Source organism: Cucumis melo, chromosome 8, assembly GCF_025177605.1.
Source record: "Cucumis melo cultivar AY chromosome 8, USDA_Cmelo_AY_1.0, whole genome shotgun sequence".
Lineage (NCBI taxonomy): Eukaryota > Viridiplantae > Streptophyta > Magnoliopsida > Cucurbitales > Cucurbitaceae > Cucumis > Cucumis melo.
This window is the reverse complement of record NC_066864.1, coordinates 18,911,844-18,929,187: the sequence shown is the minus strand read 5'-3', so window position 1 is coordinate 18,929,187 and position 17,344 is coordinate 18,911,844. Positions and strand designations below refer to the sequence as shown.

The 17,344-nt window shown below is 29.3% G+C and overlaps 1 protein-coding gene across 1 annotated transcript; it reads right to left on the bottom strand.

Annotated features, from left to right (window-relative positions):
• Positions 1-11,564: 11,564 nt before the first annotated feature.
• LOC103486151 (zinc finger protein WIP2) lies at positions 11,565-14,636 on the bottom strand. The gene is made up of 2 exons (XM_008444015.3): positions 13,999-14,636; positions 11,565-12,321 (listed from the first exon to the last, which is right to left on the bottom strand). Exons 1-2 carry the CDS (start codon positions 14,560-14,562, stop codon positions 11,878-11,880), a joined length of 1,008 nt encoding a protein of 335 aa, XP_008442237.2. The 5' UTR covers positions 14,563-14,636; the 3' UTR covers positions 11,565-11,877.
• Positions 14,637-17,344: the final 2,708 nt, after the last annotated feature.

Below are 17,344 nucleotides of genomic sequence, written 5' to 3'. Positions count from 1 at the left end.
ATGTATTGTAGCCTTATAATTTCATGTAGTTCGCCATAGAAAAATATTTGTCCTGTTTCATCACCACCGGCACCATTACTCCACTATTCTGAGTGGTCCGACGACTATCACGATCTTTAGTGTTAAATCGAACTCCATTTGCTATACACCCGCTATAAGAGCGAGCGCAATTATTCGGACCACAAGCAAGGTCATACAAATCATTGGATATGAATTTATCATAATGCAACCTTTAGGCCTAATAAAACAGGCAATGTTTAATGTAACAAAAAATTGTATAACGCAAGGTACGACCACAAAAAAAGACATACCTTTGCTTTGAACCAAGTAGAGAATTCTAATTGTTGTCTCTTATACAAATCACCATTTCCATTACTCAACTCAAGGATCCTCATATGCTCCCTATGTTTTGCAAGTTCTTGTAACCTTTTAGTCATATTTAAAATATTAAAAATTAATTTAAGCAAAGCGATATGTACTGGAGATAAGGTTTCACTTCACCACAGTTGTTTAGAATATACCAATGTGATTTCTCTAACTCATCAGGGGTTAGTTGTCGAAATACGACACCACCTAACCACCTTTGTGTTGAGAGAAAATTGATAGACCACAATTGTTGATCTCCTCATCATCAATGTCATCATTATTTCGATCTCCTCTATTAAATCTTGTTTCAATGCCACGTAAATACATAGAACAAAAGTTCAAGGATTCATTTATGGCATAAGCTTCTGCAATTGAACACTCAAGTCGAGCTTTGTTTCTAACATATTACTTCAAATAACACAAACTCCTGAGACAACATGAACGGAATTATATATGTCGGAATCTTACATCATAAAAGTAATAGCAATAAAGAATTCACATACCTTTCGATTGGATACATCCAGCTATATCCAACAAGTCCAACAATTCTTGCTTCCCACGGCAAATGGACAGCTAAATGGACCATCACGTCAAAAAAAGCTGGTGGGAAGATCTTTTCCAACTTACATAAGATGAGTACTATATCATCTTGCATTTTGTCTAGTCTTGATATGCTCAAAGTTGTTTTACATAGAGCATGGAAGAAATTTGACAACTCTGATATAGTAGTAGAAATATCCTTACGTAGATATGGTCAAATGCCGATTGGGAGAAGTCTTTGTAATAAAATATGACAATCATGGCTCTTTAAACCATATATTTTGCCTTCCTTCAAATTAACACAACGAGATATGTTGGATGTAAAACCATTTGGAAACTTCACAGACTTCAAGAATGTACAAAAGTCAACTTTTTCAGCAGCTTTCAACGTGTAGTAAGCATGAGGCTTTACACGTTTATTTCCAATCTCTTGTATGTGAAGCTCCTTTCTTATTTTCAAGTTAGCTAGATCCTCACGAGCTTTAATGGTGTCTTTACACTGAAACTATCGTATGTTTGAATACCATCCACCCAGAACTCATTTAACTCATCTATTAATGGTTGTAAGTAAATATCAATTTCTTTGCCAGGAGACCTTGGACCAGGGATGAGTAAAGATAGAAAAGTGAATGGTGCTTTCATACACTTCCAAGGAGGCAAGTTGCATGGAATGAGTATTACTGGCCACACGTTTTATGATGTGCTCATGTTCCAAATTGATTAAACCCATCAGAAGAAAGTGCTAATCTGACATTTCGAGCGTCTGAAGCAAAACAAGGATATTGTTCATCAAAATGTTCCAACCCTCAGCATCAACAGGATGTCGAAGTATACCTTCAGTTTCACACCTCTTATCTTTGTGCCACCTCATATCCTCTGCGGTATGTTTTGAAAGAAATAATCTTTGCAACCTTGCCTTTAGTGGAAAATATCTTAGCACCTTATGTGAAATTTGTTTCCTCTTTCTATCATTCAACCTATATCTAGACTCTCCACAATGCAGACATTTGTCAAGTGATGCATAATCTTTCCAAAATAAAGCACAATCAACCATTCAGAAAGGCTTCATTTAATAGTTCAAGCAACATATCAAAGGATTTGTCGCTCCAACGATTAAGTACCTTAATGTGCATAAGTTTCATTAAAAAATTAAATGAAGTGAACTTTAGACATCCCATATATAACTCCTCTTCTATTTCAGGAAACATTCCACTTATTTTATCGGACTCATCTTGCTCGTTTGATTCTCTTCTACATTCTTCAAAGATTGGCCCATGTAGATCATCAATCATCTCTACCATCTCATCATCCATAGTATCTCTAACTCCAATGTTTTCTCTAAGGTTTACATTCTCTTCTCTACATTCACCTACATCGGAAAACATTGCATCTAGAAACCTCGAATTAGACCTTAAAAATGGAGAAAGATTAACAGTATCTCTGTGAAATATGCATTGCTTATAAGTCGGGGACATACCATATTTATACAAATGACGTTCTATAACGTCTAATCTATTCCAATTGACATTCAAACAATTTGAACAAGGACATCTTGTTCTTTCCTCTTCGTCTAAATGATTAGTTGCAATTTTGATAAAGTTAGCACCACCATCAAAATATTCACTAGAAGCTCGGTCTTTTAAATTTATCCAACTTCAATCCATCATAAGTACAACACTTAAAGTACCTAAGTTAGAAATCCATGTGTTAGAATTAAAGCCATATGTAAATTGCTTAATAATAAAGTATACAATCACACGTTCGAAAGAACAAAAATTACACTTACAAAGAGAAAGAGCAATCAAAACAACAACTCCCAAAACCTAAAATCAAGATCTTCGTATCAAGTCAATAAAAATTATATTATTGTTGTTCTTTTAACAACAACAATCTAAACTCACAACTTCATTCCTAAAAGTGAAAACACAATAACAAAACAAATATTCAACGAGACATTACTTAAATCTAATTAACAAAACAAATATTCAACAAGACATTACTTAAATCTAAACATTAATCAAGACTATGCAAACACTACAAGGATAAAACCCAATCTTAAAACTAATCAAGAGAATAAATATTCATCAAATCAAAATCCAAATACATTGCCCTAAAAATTTTAAAAATTAAGAATCTCACTGGAATGTCTTCGGTTGTCGTGCATGTGGAGCAGAAGTGTTCAAGGAGGTTCAGGCAGAATCGTCGCAAGAAGCAGCTTTCAGAACCGTTCGAGGTTGATCGCCGTCAGGTAGTTCATCCAGTTGGTCGTCGAAGTGATTTTTGCAGCTGGTCGTCGCGTGGTTCGTGTAGATTCGTTGTTGTGGTTCGTTCGGCCTAGTTCAGCGTGGTCGTAGAAGCTTCGTCGTCGTCATGCAGATTCGTCGTCGACCGCCTCGTTCGTGCAGATGGGTAGTGCCGTGGAGGAGATGAGGTGGAGATAGAAGTTTTCAGGTTGGTAATGTGTAAGGAGAAGGTTTTTTTTTTAATTAAAATTGTTTAATGAAAAAAAGAGGAGGGAGATGAAGGGGGGAAATTTTTAAGACTTTTAGCAACATCTATTTTTGTTGCTAAAGCTATCGCACTTTTAGTGACATTATTATTGTGTTGCTAATTCTTTTAGTGATGCAAATTTAAAATGTGTCGCTAATAATAATCTTTTGTGACATTTTTTTATTGCGTCCCTATAAATGACCTTTTACTAACAAAAACTTGTTACGTCACTAAAAATTTGTCACTAAATAGCAATTTTCTTGTAGTGACTACTAGACTCAATGTTATAAAATAATTAATGTACTAGTTTAACTATTATGTATGGATAGAAAACGTTGTTAGTTTACACTTTTGACTGAGCATAGATGATTTGATTATTATATGTAACTTAGGTATAATGATGGGTCGTGTTGTTGACTGAATATAGAATATGATAATTTGACTGTTATGTGTAGTTTGGATATTGATGGGTTGTGCTGTCGACTAGATGTATTTGATTTGACTGCCCTATGTAGTTTGGATATTGATGGGTTATGCTATTCATAGAATATAGATGATTTGACTGTTATATGTAGTTTGTACATATTGATGGGTTATGTTGTTGACTGAATGTACATGCTTTAACTGTCAGAGGTAGTTGTATATTGATGGTTTGTATTATGGATAGGAGTTAAATGGTGTGACTATGATTTATAATTTAGATAGATATAGTGTGGAACGGTATTGTTATATGAACTTAGATTATTTTACTGGTTAAGCATAGAGACTGAACTATTAGTTTGATTTATGTTTTAATGTGACTGTCATGGACTGTTTAGAATGGACTAAGGGTAACTATTAGTTTATATATGGGATGGTATACCTTGCAAGCATGGTGTCCTACGGGATCACCACATGTTGTGTATCATTCGGGATCACTATACTGTTATGTACATCTGACGGGATCACTAGACTGATATGTGCATCCCACAGGACCACTAAACTAATGTGTGTATCCTACAGGATCATTAGACTATTATGTGCAGAGTACCCCTAATAGGAAGCTAACTGTTCTTACCCTTAGCGGGACCAGTAGTGGGTCTCTTACTGGGTATATCTTATACTCACCCTTTTATGTTCAACTTTTTCAGGGAAAGGTAACGCGAGAGGTATACCGGCGAGGGGGAAGAAGGATTTGTGAACGTCATATGGGAACGTCTACTTTAAATGCTTCTGCTAAATGTTTTTTTTCTTAATTTGTTTTGAGGATTGAAAATGAGTCAGGTTTAAGACATTTATTTGTTTTGCTTTGTTTTGCTTTGTTTTTTATGATTTCATAGATGATGTTGTGAACGTTTGAAATTGTTTAAAATAGGAATAGGGCTTGAAGATAGTTTTCTTTATTTTTGGATGTTTATTGAATTTAAATAGAATTTAGAAAATTATTTTATGTTTTGATAGAGTGTCTTAGCAATAAATTAATGACCTTAAGTTAGTCTGAAAAATTGAGTCGTTACAGAATTGGACAATTAAGTGAAAAAACTTGTAGGTAGAGTAAGAAAATGTTATTTTAACTTATTGTTGGAAATGAAGGAGGTGTTTTCTTTTCTTTTTTTGTCATTTCTTTTTTCTTTTCTTTTTTTCAGTCAAATGTTATGTTTGATTTTCCATGTTAAAAAAAAAAAGAAAAAGAAAAAAAAAAGGAAAGAGATGAAAAGAAACATGAAGAGAATAGAGATGGGTTGAAGGCATGGTAGGGAGAGAGTGGAGAAAGGCATGGTAGGGAGAGAGTGGAGAAAGGCATGGTAGAATAGAGTGGAGAAAAGACCCCCACATGCACAAGCATACAACACACTTCCCCACACACACACAACCCCACATGCAGACACACACGCATTGAGTGAGAGAGACCCCTACACACATGTAGCATAAAACTCAATATTATAATAATAATAATGATCATGATAAAAAAAAAATAATGATAATGATATAGAAAGAGGAGATTTACCGTATATAACACAAGATATAACAAAATTTATAAAATATAAAAAAATTAATATTGCAAAATCAATAAAATTATTCGAAGAATATAATAGAAAGATTTACGTTTACAAAATATAACAAAATTTCAAATTCTTTTAATGATAACAATATAAATTTTTATGGGTGTCCATTGAATTACATTGCTTAAATTTTGCTATATTTTATAAATATTTTTAACAAATTTTTCATTTAGAAAAACTTGGGGACGTGAGATGATTTGAACCGAGACCTTTTGTCCTCTTATACATATAGGTGTGCTTCAAATGTTTAATACTAGTTTATATAATTTTAATAAATGTTTGATTTAGTTGGTACAAAAATTAATTATTTTATAAAAAATGGTTCAGTAATACTAAAAAAGATTATGCACATAAATAATATACTATCTGAAAATGTTGTAAAAAATTTTAGCTAGAATAATAATAAATAATGAGTTATTTTAGAGAAAATTAACAATATACTGAAAGGGTTAAAAATAAATTTGAGACTATTTTTCTGAAGTATAAACATTTGAAAATATAATTAAGGACTAAAATTGAAGAAAAGGCAAAATATATGGACAAAAACATATTTTAATCTAATAATTAATGCAAACCATAAAGAATTAATTATTTGAGGTAACAGTCGCAACATGATGGATCATCTTTTGTAAAAATTTGGTTGCAGGTTCATAAAAAATCGCCTAGCTTTTATTTTCTTTAATCGTGTATTGCCGTGAAGTACATCTATTAAATTACTCTCATAATCTAACAAGATAAAAAGATGGGAGCATTGAGTATGGATTCTCACGTGAAAATAGAGAGTGTGAGTGGAGAGAGAGAGAGAGGAAGGAATAACTGAAAGGACACATCAGTATATGGTAATGGTTGTTTGATAACCATTTAATGTTTTCTCATAGTTCATGGTATCACTACAAATTTAAGTATTAGATCTTAAATTTTCCTTTTCCTCATACATTTAAAAGTCTTATAGAATATTTGTCACATATATTGTTTTTCAACACCTCCAACAATTTCTCAAAAGGAGAGAGAATAGGCTATCTCACATGCACATTGAAAGAGACGAGAGAGGAAAAGGAATTGAAAAGACATATGACGGGTAGAGGGGTGAAGTAGTGAGAATCGATGATTATAGAGTTTAAATAAAATTCCATAACGTACCTATTCCTAGTAATTAACCATTGATCACTAGTGCATATTCAAAATCTATCTCTTTCTCCCTATACTTATACGACATCTAATGATGTAAAATCGTCAGTCAAACATTATTTCACGGTATCAAAATTCTTTTTTAAAAGAAGAAAAGATAGATCCTCACACGTAAATTGAATGAGAGATTAATTTGAAAGGGCATATATATATATATATATCATTGGTATAATGAGGTGAGAGTTATAATTAGAATTAACAAATATAGACTTAATTCAAACGTCACACAATGTACAACCTACACGAATAACTATTCAATGTAGGTCCAACTTCAATTTTATCTTCAATTCTTACAAATTTTTAAAATGTGTAAATTCTCTCGTGCATCTAACAACATAGAATCAAGCTATCCCAACAATCAGTTTCACAAATCGAATAATTTCTCGTGATAAGGGATAAGAGAGTGAGAAAGGGAGAGGAGAATTATGTTGAAAGGATGTATGAATGGTTAAAGAACTGAGGAGAGATGAGAAATGAAGAGCATATAGAGTTAATTGAAATGCCACAATTTAAGGCAACAAAGACAAAAACAAGTTGAGAGAAGAGGGAAATTATGTGGGTGTGGGGTTCCACAAACACTAGTGTGGTTCTTTCACTCCCTTTTGAATGACTGAAAACTGACATTATTAGTTTTTTCCAATTTTTCCCTTTCTTTTTCGTTTTTTTTGGAAAAAAATTCTTTAAAGTTCCTTCATTTCTCTGAAAAAACACTACTTTTTGTAGAGAAAAAACAAGGAATTTGATTTGAATACAAAATTGTATTTTAACTTTTTTTTATATATATGCATGCATTTATCATCATCTCTTCATTCTCAAAGTTTATAGGATTTTGCAGAGCTATCATTATTAAAGCACAAGTTCATCTACAGTTTCAACTCTACACAAAAGCCCTAAAATAATGACACTTCTCTCTGTTCAAAAAATATAAAGGCCTTTCACGCAGACTATTATTATTGTTGTTTTCTTTCTTTCTAGGGTGTGATATAGGTTTTCAGAAAATATATGAGTGATTCTAATTTGAAATGTTTTGCTTGATAGTCCTTTAATTTTATTTTTAGAGCATCTCGTTTTCTTTGTTTATGAGTTTTTTTTAATTATTTTGAGTTTCTTAGAAAATATTCTAAGTTTAACGGATATGAAATGCATACTTGAAAGTGATTTTAAATGGGTTAAAATTAATATTATCATGTTTAAAATCACTTCAAATTAAGTTAATTCTTTCATTTTAAACTGTTATAATATTAAAATTTACTATGAATCATTAAAATCATTATTTTTAGTGATTTTGAAATTGAACAAAAAAAATATTTTTGACCATTTAAAAAAAATGACTCTCAATATATCTAAAATCTAATTAAAAAAAAAAAAGTAATTCCTAACAACCCACGTCAGTTTTTGCAAAATTTGACAAAAAATGCAAATAGTCTTTTACACAAGGAGAAAGTAATAGTAAGAGAAAACGAAACAAAATTGTTAGATGTCTTTTTAATATTTTTTTAGGACATATTTGGTATCCATTTGATTTTTGTTTTAGGTTTTTGAAAACTAAAACTAGATTTAAGCATTACAAAATAGGTTTTGAAAAAAAAACAAAAGGTTTTTAAAGAATATGTACAAGTTTTTCATGTTATATCATTTACTTTTTTTTCTAATAAAATATCAAAATAATTGGTTCATGTTTTTAGAATTTAACATGAATATATATATATCAGTTCTTTTATTTAATAAAGGTGAAGAAAAAATGGTGTGGAAACAATCATAACTTTGGAAAACATAAAACTAAAATTGAAATTGTTATAAAATGAAATGAAACATAGCTATACTTACTAGATAGAGGAGCACATAAACTTTTCAGATTCAAATATTATTATATTTTAAAGTAATGTTATTGAGGCTCCTTTCAATCCTCACACACATGACACAGTGATGAAAAGTGATATATGTGTGTGTCTAATGGGTGTGTATATATGTAATTAACAACCTAACAAATTAAAAGACAGGAAAGTTTTTAAAATCATCACTTTTTGAGGCTTCTCTATTTTATCCCCTTAAGATAAAAAAGGTGTAAAGAGGTACTTTCTTCTTTCACCATCTTCTTACTATTCTTGTGTTTTAGTTCAATAATATATGGTAGAAAGTATTTTATATATATATATATATATATATATATATATATATATATATATATATATATATATATTTGCTATTATATTTTATTTGTATATATGTGTTTGGTAAGAACTTAGTTTTTAATTCCTGAACATAAAATTTATAATCATTCATTTGATTTCTTTGGTGTGTTATCAATGTACGTAAATCAATCTAGTGAAAATTAGTATATGTTTGAGAGTAATTTTTAAATGGGTAAAAACACTTTTCCATATTAAAAGTTACTATCATCTAAATAATTTCATACTTTAAAAATTAATATTTGAAAATCAAAAAGTCGTTTTTTAATGGTTTCACAAATGAGAAAAATTGGTATTTTGGAACTACTATAACAAATATTTCAAGGTTAAAAGACTAAATTGAAAAAAATTATGATAATGCATTATATTTCTCCTCTGTTTATAAGAGTGTTATGAGAATTTTGATTCATTTTCTTTTATGCTATTATCATTAAGAGATATATCAATTTTGTAAAAAGAGTAATTAAAGTTTAAAGACTAAATTTGTAATCTTAACAATTTTTGGAACCAAATAAATTCAAATATAAAAACTCGCAGAATCTATAATTTGCAAAGTTAACTGCGTACAAGTAGAATTGATTGGGCCAATTTTATGATAAATTACTATAATTATTTATATAACCTATAACTTGAATGGCGCATTTGAATAAAATATCATAATTATTGTAACTCAAGCCAAAATAAATAATTATTCGCTAGATTTATAGTTGCACTCGAAACAAATATTTTATTGTAACCTAAAAACTTCTTTCCTTCTTTTATATCAAATCATTTTTCCTACCAATATTGATATGTGACTCCCAATGATCCCCTTTGTTTTATTTTGATAAATCGTTTTTCCTTCAAATATATTTATATAGATTTTTATATTCTCAATTTTGAAAATTTATTGAAAAACATATTTATGTAACTATTTCTAAGAAATTATTTTCACTTTTATATAATTTAAAATAAAAGTGTTAGAGAAACTTTCGTAAATGTAACAAAATACCAAACTATTTACGAACCGTATAACAAAAGTCATAAAGTTAGTCATATTTTAAATATTTCAGGTTTGCCCTTCCATCTTTCTTTTCTTTTTCCCGATGAAATCATCTTCCTACAGCGATTTCTTTCATCTTCCTACAACGATTTCTTTCATCTTCCTACAGCGATTTCTTTCATCGTCTTTCTTCTTTCCTCTTTTTTTTTCTGCGATTTTTTTCATTATCTTTCTTATTTTCCAATTATTTAATTACGTTGTTTCATCTGTCTTTCTTATTTTTCTTTTCTTTTTTCGATTTCTTTCTGTCGTCTTTCTACTTTTCATCGTGTTTCTCCTTTTTTTACATCGTTTACATGTGGTTAACCAAATCTAAGTGACTGTGTATAAAAAAATAGCAAAATCTAAAAGATCGTGTATAAAGAATCTTGAAAAACAAATCATTTAAATGGAGTAGCCAAATGTAAACTATTGTGTAAAAAAATAAAAGATCGTTTATAAAGAATCTTGGAAAAAAATTATTTAGATTGGAGTAGCTAAGTGTAAACAATCGTGTAAAAAAATAAAAGATTCTGTATAAAGAGTCTTGAAAAAAAATCATATAGATTGGAGTAGCCAAATGTAAATGATCGTGGAAAAAAAAAGTAAACGATGTGTACCAAAAGAATTAAAAAAATTGTGTAACACTTTATGAAAAAAAAATAATCATTTAGATTTAGGTCCCAATATAAATGATCGTGTAAAAAAAGATATTGTATATAAAGAATCTTGAAAAAATAACTTTTGGATTGGAGTAACGCAACCAAATGTAAACGATCGTCTAAAAAGGTAAACGATCGTGTAAAAGAAATAAATCATTATTTAGAGAAATCTAAACATCGTATACCAAAAGAATTAAAAAAATCGTATAACAAAATTAAATGATGGAACTATATCTAAACGATGACTTATCAAATAATAACCAAATCTAAACGATCGCAAATATATTACAAGTACGTTGTTGACGGCGTGGTTGACGGAACATTTTTTGTATTTTACACGGTAGACATCATGATTTTTTCCGCTTTCGAAATTGTTCTATAAATTAAAAATATTTTACCGTTTTTTTTTTTATATTTTTGAAAAAGACACAAAAGTGTTACGCATTTATGTAAAACAATGTATATTAGATATTTCTCGAAACATTCAATTCGATGTTGGATTAAGTTTTTATTGTTTTACTCATTTAATTTAACATTTTCGCATCACATCGCATATATATGTGAAAAAGTTAAAGCGTAGTGTACCATGTGAACTGAAATTGAGTAGACAACCCACTAAATAATTACAAAATGTTAGATCTTAGCTTATCAAATTATAATCAAAACATTAATTTATGCAGACTTCTAAAATTAGTCTATTTTAACACCCATATAATTAAAATGGTAACCCGAAGGTTAACCTATAATAAGATTAGCTAACCACAAACTAACAATTATTAAGAAAAATAAAATAAAATAGGAAACATATTCACAGTCAACTAAACCTTTTTAATTTCAGAAAATTTTGAAGGTAAAGTCATTTTTTAGGTTAATTAATTAGTTTTTAAGCACATTTATTGTGTTTATGGTTAGTTAAAAATTTTAATTGGAAGGTCATGAAAACTTTGATATATTTATGAAAGAAACAAAAATTCTCATAATTAGTTCCTGTCAAGAGCGACACGCAATGCAAAGATATATAAACCTTAAAATTTCTTAAACATCAGAAGAGTGAATGATCAATATATGTTTGGATAAACAGAAAATAAAAATATTTAAATTTATACACTTATCTTTTTTTCTTCCATTTGATTATTTTGATCCCTACATCTTGATTTGGGATCAAAACATAAACATAACTTATAAGATGAAAATCAAACCAAAGAAACAAAGCTTCCCTAATTAATTACATATAATAATATAACAACAGTAGTAATTTAAGTAAGTTCCATTATACAATTTATAACAATAATATAGTTCTGTAAATCAATAATAATGATTATATATTCTCAAATGTTTGGTATAATAAGGCTTCCCATATATCTGTTTTATGTATCCTTTCACTCATCATTATCCTGCTCTACTTCAGAAGCAGGCTCATCTTCCTCGTCTCCAAACCCATCGATCCCGCCCCCACCGTACGCGGCGTGATCATTACCGAAGGCCTTGACATGGTCCTTTAGGGAGCGCTTGTGTTTGAAATCCGAACCACAAATGCAATACCAAAGCTTGCCACAATTCTTCTCATGCGTCCGCCAATCTCCACGCACTGCGAATGCCTTCCCGCACTTTCTACACATGAAGGGCTTCAGACCGTGCTTGCGCTTGTAATGCGTTTGCAGGGTTCTGAAGTCTTTCAATGGCTTGGCTCGTGGGTGGTCTATGTTGTTGCGGCAGCCCGGTGCACAGCAGTAGCAAGGAAGCCGTAGCATGCCTGTTGGCTGCGTGCCTCGGAGGGATTCGGGGCCTTTTCTATACTGTGACCCATGCCCCCACATGTGCATCTGCAAAACCACATAGTAAAACGATCGACTAACTTGTCAAAATCTAGACAGAATCAAGAAAGAAAAGTTAATTAGGTGCATCCTAAGCTCCATCCATTTTTATATATACGATTATCAGTTCAATTGTCCACTATACCACATGGTAAGCTCTTCTTGTTTCTTTTCAAATTTATTTTATTTTATTTTTTTGTCGATAATCGTCTTGAAATCTACCCCAAGTATAGGCTCCTCACCAATGAAACCACTACAACAATTTTGACTTTGCTCCATAACAAACTTGTTATTTTATAGTATCAAATTTTTTCATTGTATTAGAGTACAGCTATTATCTCATGTTATATTGAGAGAGGACAGTATAAATTTGTCATTAGTTTTCATAAATCAAATCAGTACGTGCCAGAAAAAAATTCAACAAAAAACAACTAATCAAAATTAACCAACTTGAAACAACTGAATATATATACATATATACACACACATATATATACGACATTTTTTGACTAATTAATTAAGTAATTAGTGAAAGGTAAATGACATTTTGTAAAAATTTCTCCCTATAACAGTACAGTTGAAATGTAAATATGTTTTATAATTAAAATGAAACTAATATTAAACTGAAGTTAATCAAATGCATCAGAGAAGAATTCAAGAATATTTAGAGATCAATTAACTCAATCTCATTCAAAATTGCTAATATAATTTGTCTGAACATATTTTTTTCATCTAATTTCATGTCAATTATTCTTGTTTTCTGCATTCTTAACCTTTTGTTTTAAGAAAAATTTGTATATATCCTTTTAAAAATATTGTACATATATTTGGGTTTAGGAAGCTTTGCTAATACAAAACTAAAATTTATAAGTTAAAAAAAAAAAAAAAACCAAACATTTCTTATATTATCTCATTACTTAATTCTTAGAAAATTCCCCAAAATCATTAATTTTTTTCCTCCTCCAATTAATTCCTATATGTAGTATCAAAATGCACATATTTTGAAAATTTTAGTTTTTCAAAAAAAAAATTCTAATAAAATCTTCAATTTAAAAAAAATTAGAAAAAATCAGAACAGGAAGTACAGAAAAGATAATTTCATGAGATAAAAGAGAGGGGAAAAAAACAATTATTCGTTGGATTCAACAGAGATAGCAGTAGGAATTTTTGAAGCACATAGTCCAATGAAGCGATTAAAAAGACAGAAGGAACATCGTCTGTGATGTTCATAATTTCACATAAAGGAAAGTACAGTCTCACACTTCAAATTCTATATCATAAATAAAAATAAAAGACCAGAGAGAGATAGAGAGAAATTTAGAGAGAGAAACATTCAAAATTAAACATGACCATGCAAAGGAATACCAATCAAAATTTTGATTAAAAAATATAAAAGGATATCTAAAGTGAAGATTCATATCAGCCAACAAAGTGTTCACCTTGAAAGAATACACCACATTATTATTTCCTTCAAATATATTTTTATATATTTTTTTCTGACTTTTCTTCTAATTTCATCCTTTTTTTAATTAAAATGAAAATCAACAATATATTAATTTTAATAGTGAAATTAATTAATTAACCTAGATTTGGAATTAGATCTAAATAAAAACACACCAACAACTCAAGAAAAATCAATGATTAGTAATTTTGGATTATAATTAAGAAATTAATTCAATTAATTACCTGCATATTGTTGTATCTATTGAAGGTTTTGAAGCAAACAGGGCACGAGAATTGGGTAGGACCAATAAGAATTTGAGAAGGAGTAGGGATCCAGTACTGCCCCTTTATTAGGGTTTTGGTGGACTGCCCTAAATCATGATCTTGAATATTATTGTTACTATTATTGCTATGATCTCCATCACCAACATGATCAATCTCAGATGAAGAACCACACATCAAAGATGCTATCTCTGCCGCGCTAGGGCTCGGTAGCCCTATGTGCAAAGCTACCGTCACTGACTCCTCCTCCTCGTTGTTGCTGCCTCTCCTACCCCCACCATCTTCGTCGTCGTCTTCTTCTTGCTCCTGTCGCTGCTCGGGTGGAGACATCAACCCGAGAAGCGGCAGAGCCTCTCGGAGAGGAGGAGACGAAGGCGGAGGAGGTGTCGGGGTTGGGCAGGGGTAAGAGAAGCAATTGTGAGACATGCTGTTGAGGTGTAGGATGGAATTTGAAGGTTGTGATGGGGAGAAATGGGAGTTGAATTTTAGAACACTTGCTAATGAGTTGAAACATGGGTCTCCCATGGGAATTGAAGAAGAAGGAATTGTAAGGAGAGAAAGAGAGAGAAAGAGAATGGTTATGAAGTTGAGAGGAGAGAGAATGGACCATACATACATAAAACACACACATACAAGACCAAAAGGGAGTACTCATTGGGTTAACTTTTGTTTTTGGTTTTTTTTTCTTTTAATTTTTAAGTTAACTTATTTGCAACTCAACTTATTTTCATAGGGCAATGGTCTAATCTTAACATTTAATATTCCTTATAAATGGTCATCATAATTCAAGAATCATCCCAAACAAGAATATAAAATAACTTAGGTCCCTTCAAAAGAAATTTGAATGAGTTGCTTTATTTTCTCAAAAAGAAAGAAATTATATAAATATATTTTTTTATTATCAGTTTTAGTACTGTTACAAACATATTCAGTTATTATGATCTTTAATACTCACAATTTAACCTTGACATTGATGCACCGTGATTTTAATTTTTGATAACATATGAGATGAGAGACTAAATCTCAAACCTCGAAGTTAATATCACACATTCATGTCTTAAGCAATTTTTCAATATATTAATATAAGGTCCTATTTAATTTGAGTACTATATTTAGGTCTTGTATGGTACTTATTATTTAGATTTGGTTTTATTTCTTTTTTCAATGTTAAGCCTCTAAACACTACTTCAACATCTAAGTTTATTTAATTTTATATCCATCTTTTTACTAATACTTTGAAAAATCAAGCGAAATTTAAAATCTTAAAAAAGTACTTTTAATAAAAAAAATATTTCTCTAATTTGGCTAAAAATTCAACTTTTACATTTAAGAGGATATAAATTTAGTGTAAGAAATTGAGATGAAATGTATTTAATTTTTAAAAACAAAAAACTAAAAATGAAATGGTCAAGGAAAGAAAAGGAAAAATTAGATGAATGGAAAGAAGGTTTATAAACTTAATTTTGAAAAGAAGTTAAAAAAAATTTAATGACTAAATAACGTACCTAAATATACATATAGAAAATGAGGCATAGCTAACATAAATATTATCGGTTTCCTATAAGTCTTAGCAAATGACTTATATAAACAATCCATTAACTAATATATAGACTAAAAATTATACTAAGAATTCAAATTTTTACATGGAAAGATGCAAAATGATTGTACCAAGGGGAGAGAAAATAAACCTACTTTTTTAAAAAAAATAAAAGATGAAAGGATTATTAAACAAGAGCCTCAAATATTAATCTACATAATGTAGACAACTTAAAGAAGAACTGAAAGAAAGAAAACAAGAACATACAACACAATTAAGCTTGTTCTTAACTGTGTTATTTTGGATGGTGGCTTATAATATTTAATGCATTTGGCATTCCAAAAACATATAAACGTCAACCTGAACTCTTAACATTTCAAAATTGTTATAATAATAAATTTCAAATCTAGCTCTCGGGTATGTATATAGATTTTTTTTTTTTTTTGTTTATCATAATGTTTAAACAACTTTGAAGATGGAGGTTCAAAATAATAATAATATTTTAATAAAAAAATTGTTAAAAAATCAAAGTAGATAAACATTTATACTTTGTAATAGATTTTTGTCTTTTATTTATTTTTTCCCTAAAGTTTGTATAGTTTTTATTATTATTATTTTGAAAAAATAACAATATTATTTCTAATTTGTTATATACATAATAATATTTTATGTTTTAAATTTGCAGCTCTTTTCAGTGAATCAAATAGATATGCATGCAATTCCATTTCAGATTGACTACAACGTGAGGTTAAAAAATTCAGTTATTGGCAGTTTTTATCCTGATGATGATAGTGACTGTACATCATTGACTATCTCTATTTTCTGACTAAGTAATGATGAATAACAATCATATATATAAATATTCAAATTTTAAAAACACGCACAAAATGGAAGTATTTTAACAAAATTTTAAGAAAATTATCTTTTTGGAAATATTGTATTTACATTTCAAAACGTTTACTTTCAAAACTACAGATAGTTATTAAATTAAAAATTCTATTTAATCCTGACCTAAACAAATTATGTGTCTGTTGACTTCGTAAACATCAAGAACTGTATCGTGAAATTCGAGCATGGGTTTAATTGATTTAGATACTAATTATTATGTTAACAGATGATAGCTTTAGGTCACTATACCACTTTAAAACTGTGTAATACGTCAATTATTAAGTCTTTTATATAACAATCAAAGCATCAAATCTACCGGTTGTACTAAAAATAATATAATACACAATTGAAGTTAATATTTTGAATCGAGTCTATGTTGTCAATTTTTGTATCAAAGAAGTTTTTGAAATCTATCAACCTAATTAAGTAAACTACATTTGTAAATATAGTAACATTAATTAAAATATTCACAAAATATATATATTTTGTGAATCTATCAAATGATATATATTTATAAACATGAATAGAAGTCTATTAATATTTATGAATGTCTATTATTGATAAAATTTAAAATTTTGTATAATTTTTCAATATTTTTAATAGGTTTATCATTTACAGTAACTTTCCTCAAGTATATCTCGATTAATTTAATGTATTGAGTTGACTTAGAAATAAGATCATCTCCAACTTAGTTTAAATATTGTGTTGTAATCACATTTATTTTCAATAGATATTTTAAGTTTAACTATCTTAAAATAGGTATTTCTTTTTAGAAAATCGCCTCGTACATTTTTAAACTACTAAATTTTATATGACACAAAACTGGATAAATGTAACGTCCCAAAAATTTAGATAATTTTGGAGTCAGTTATCTTAATTTTG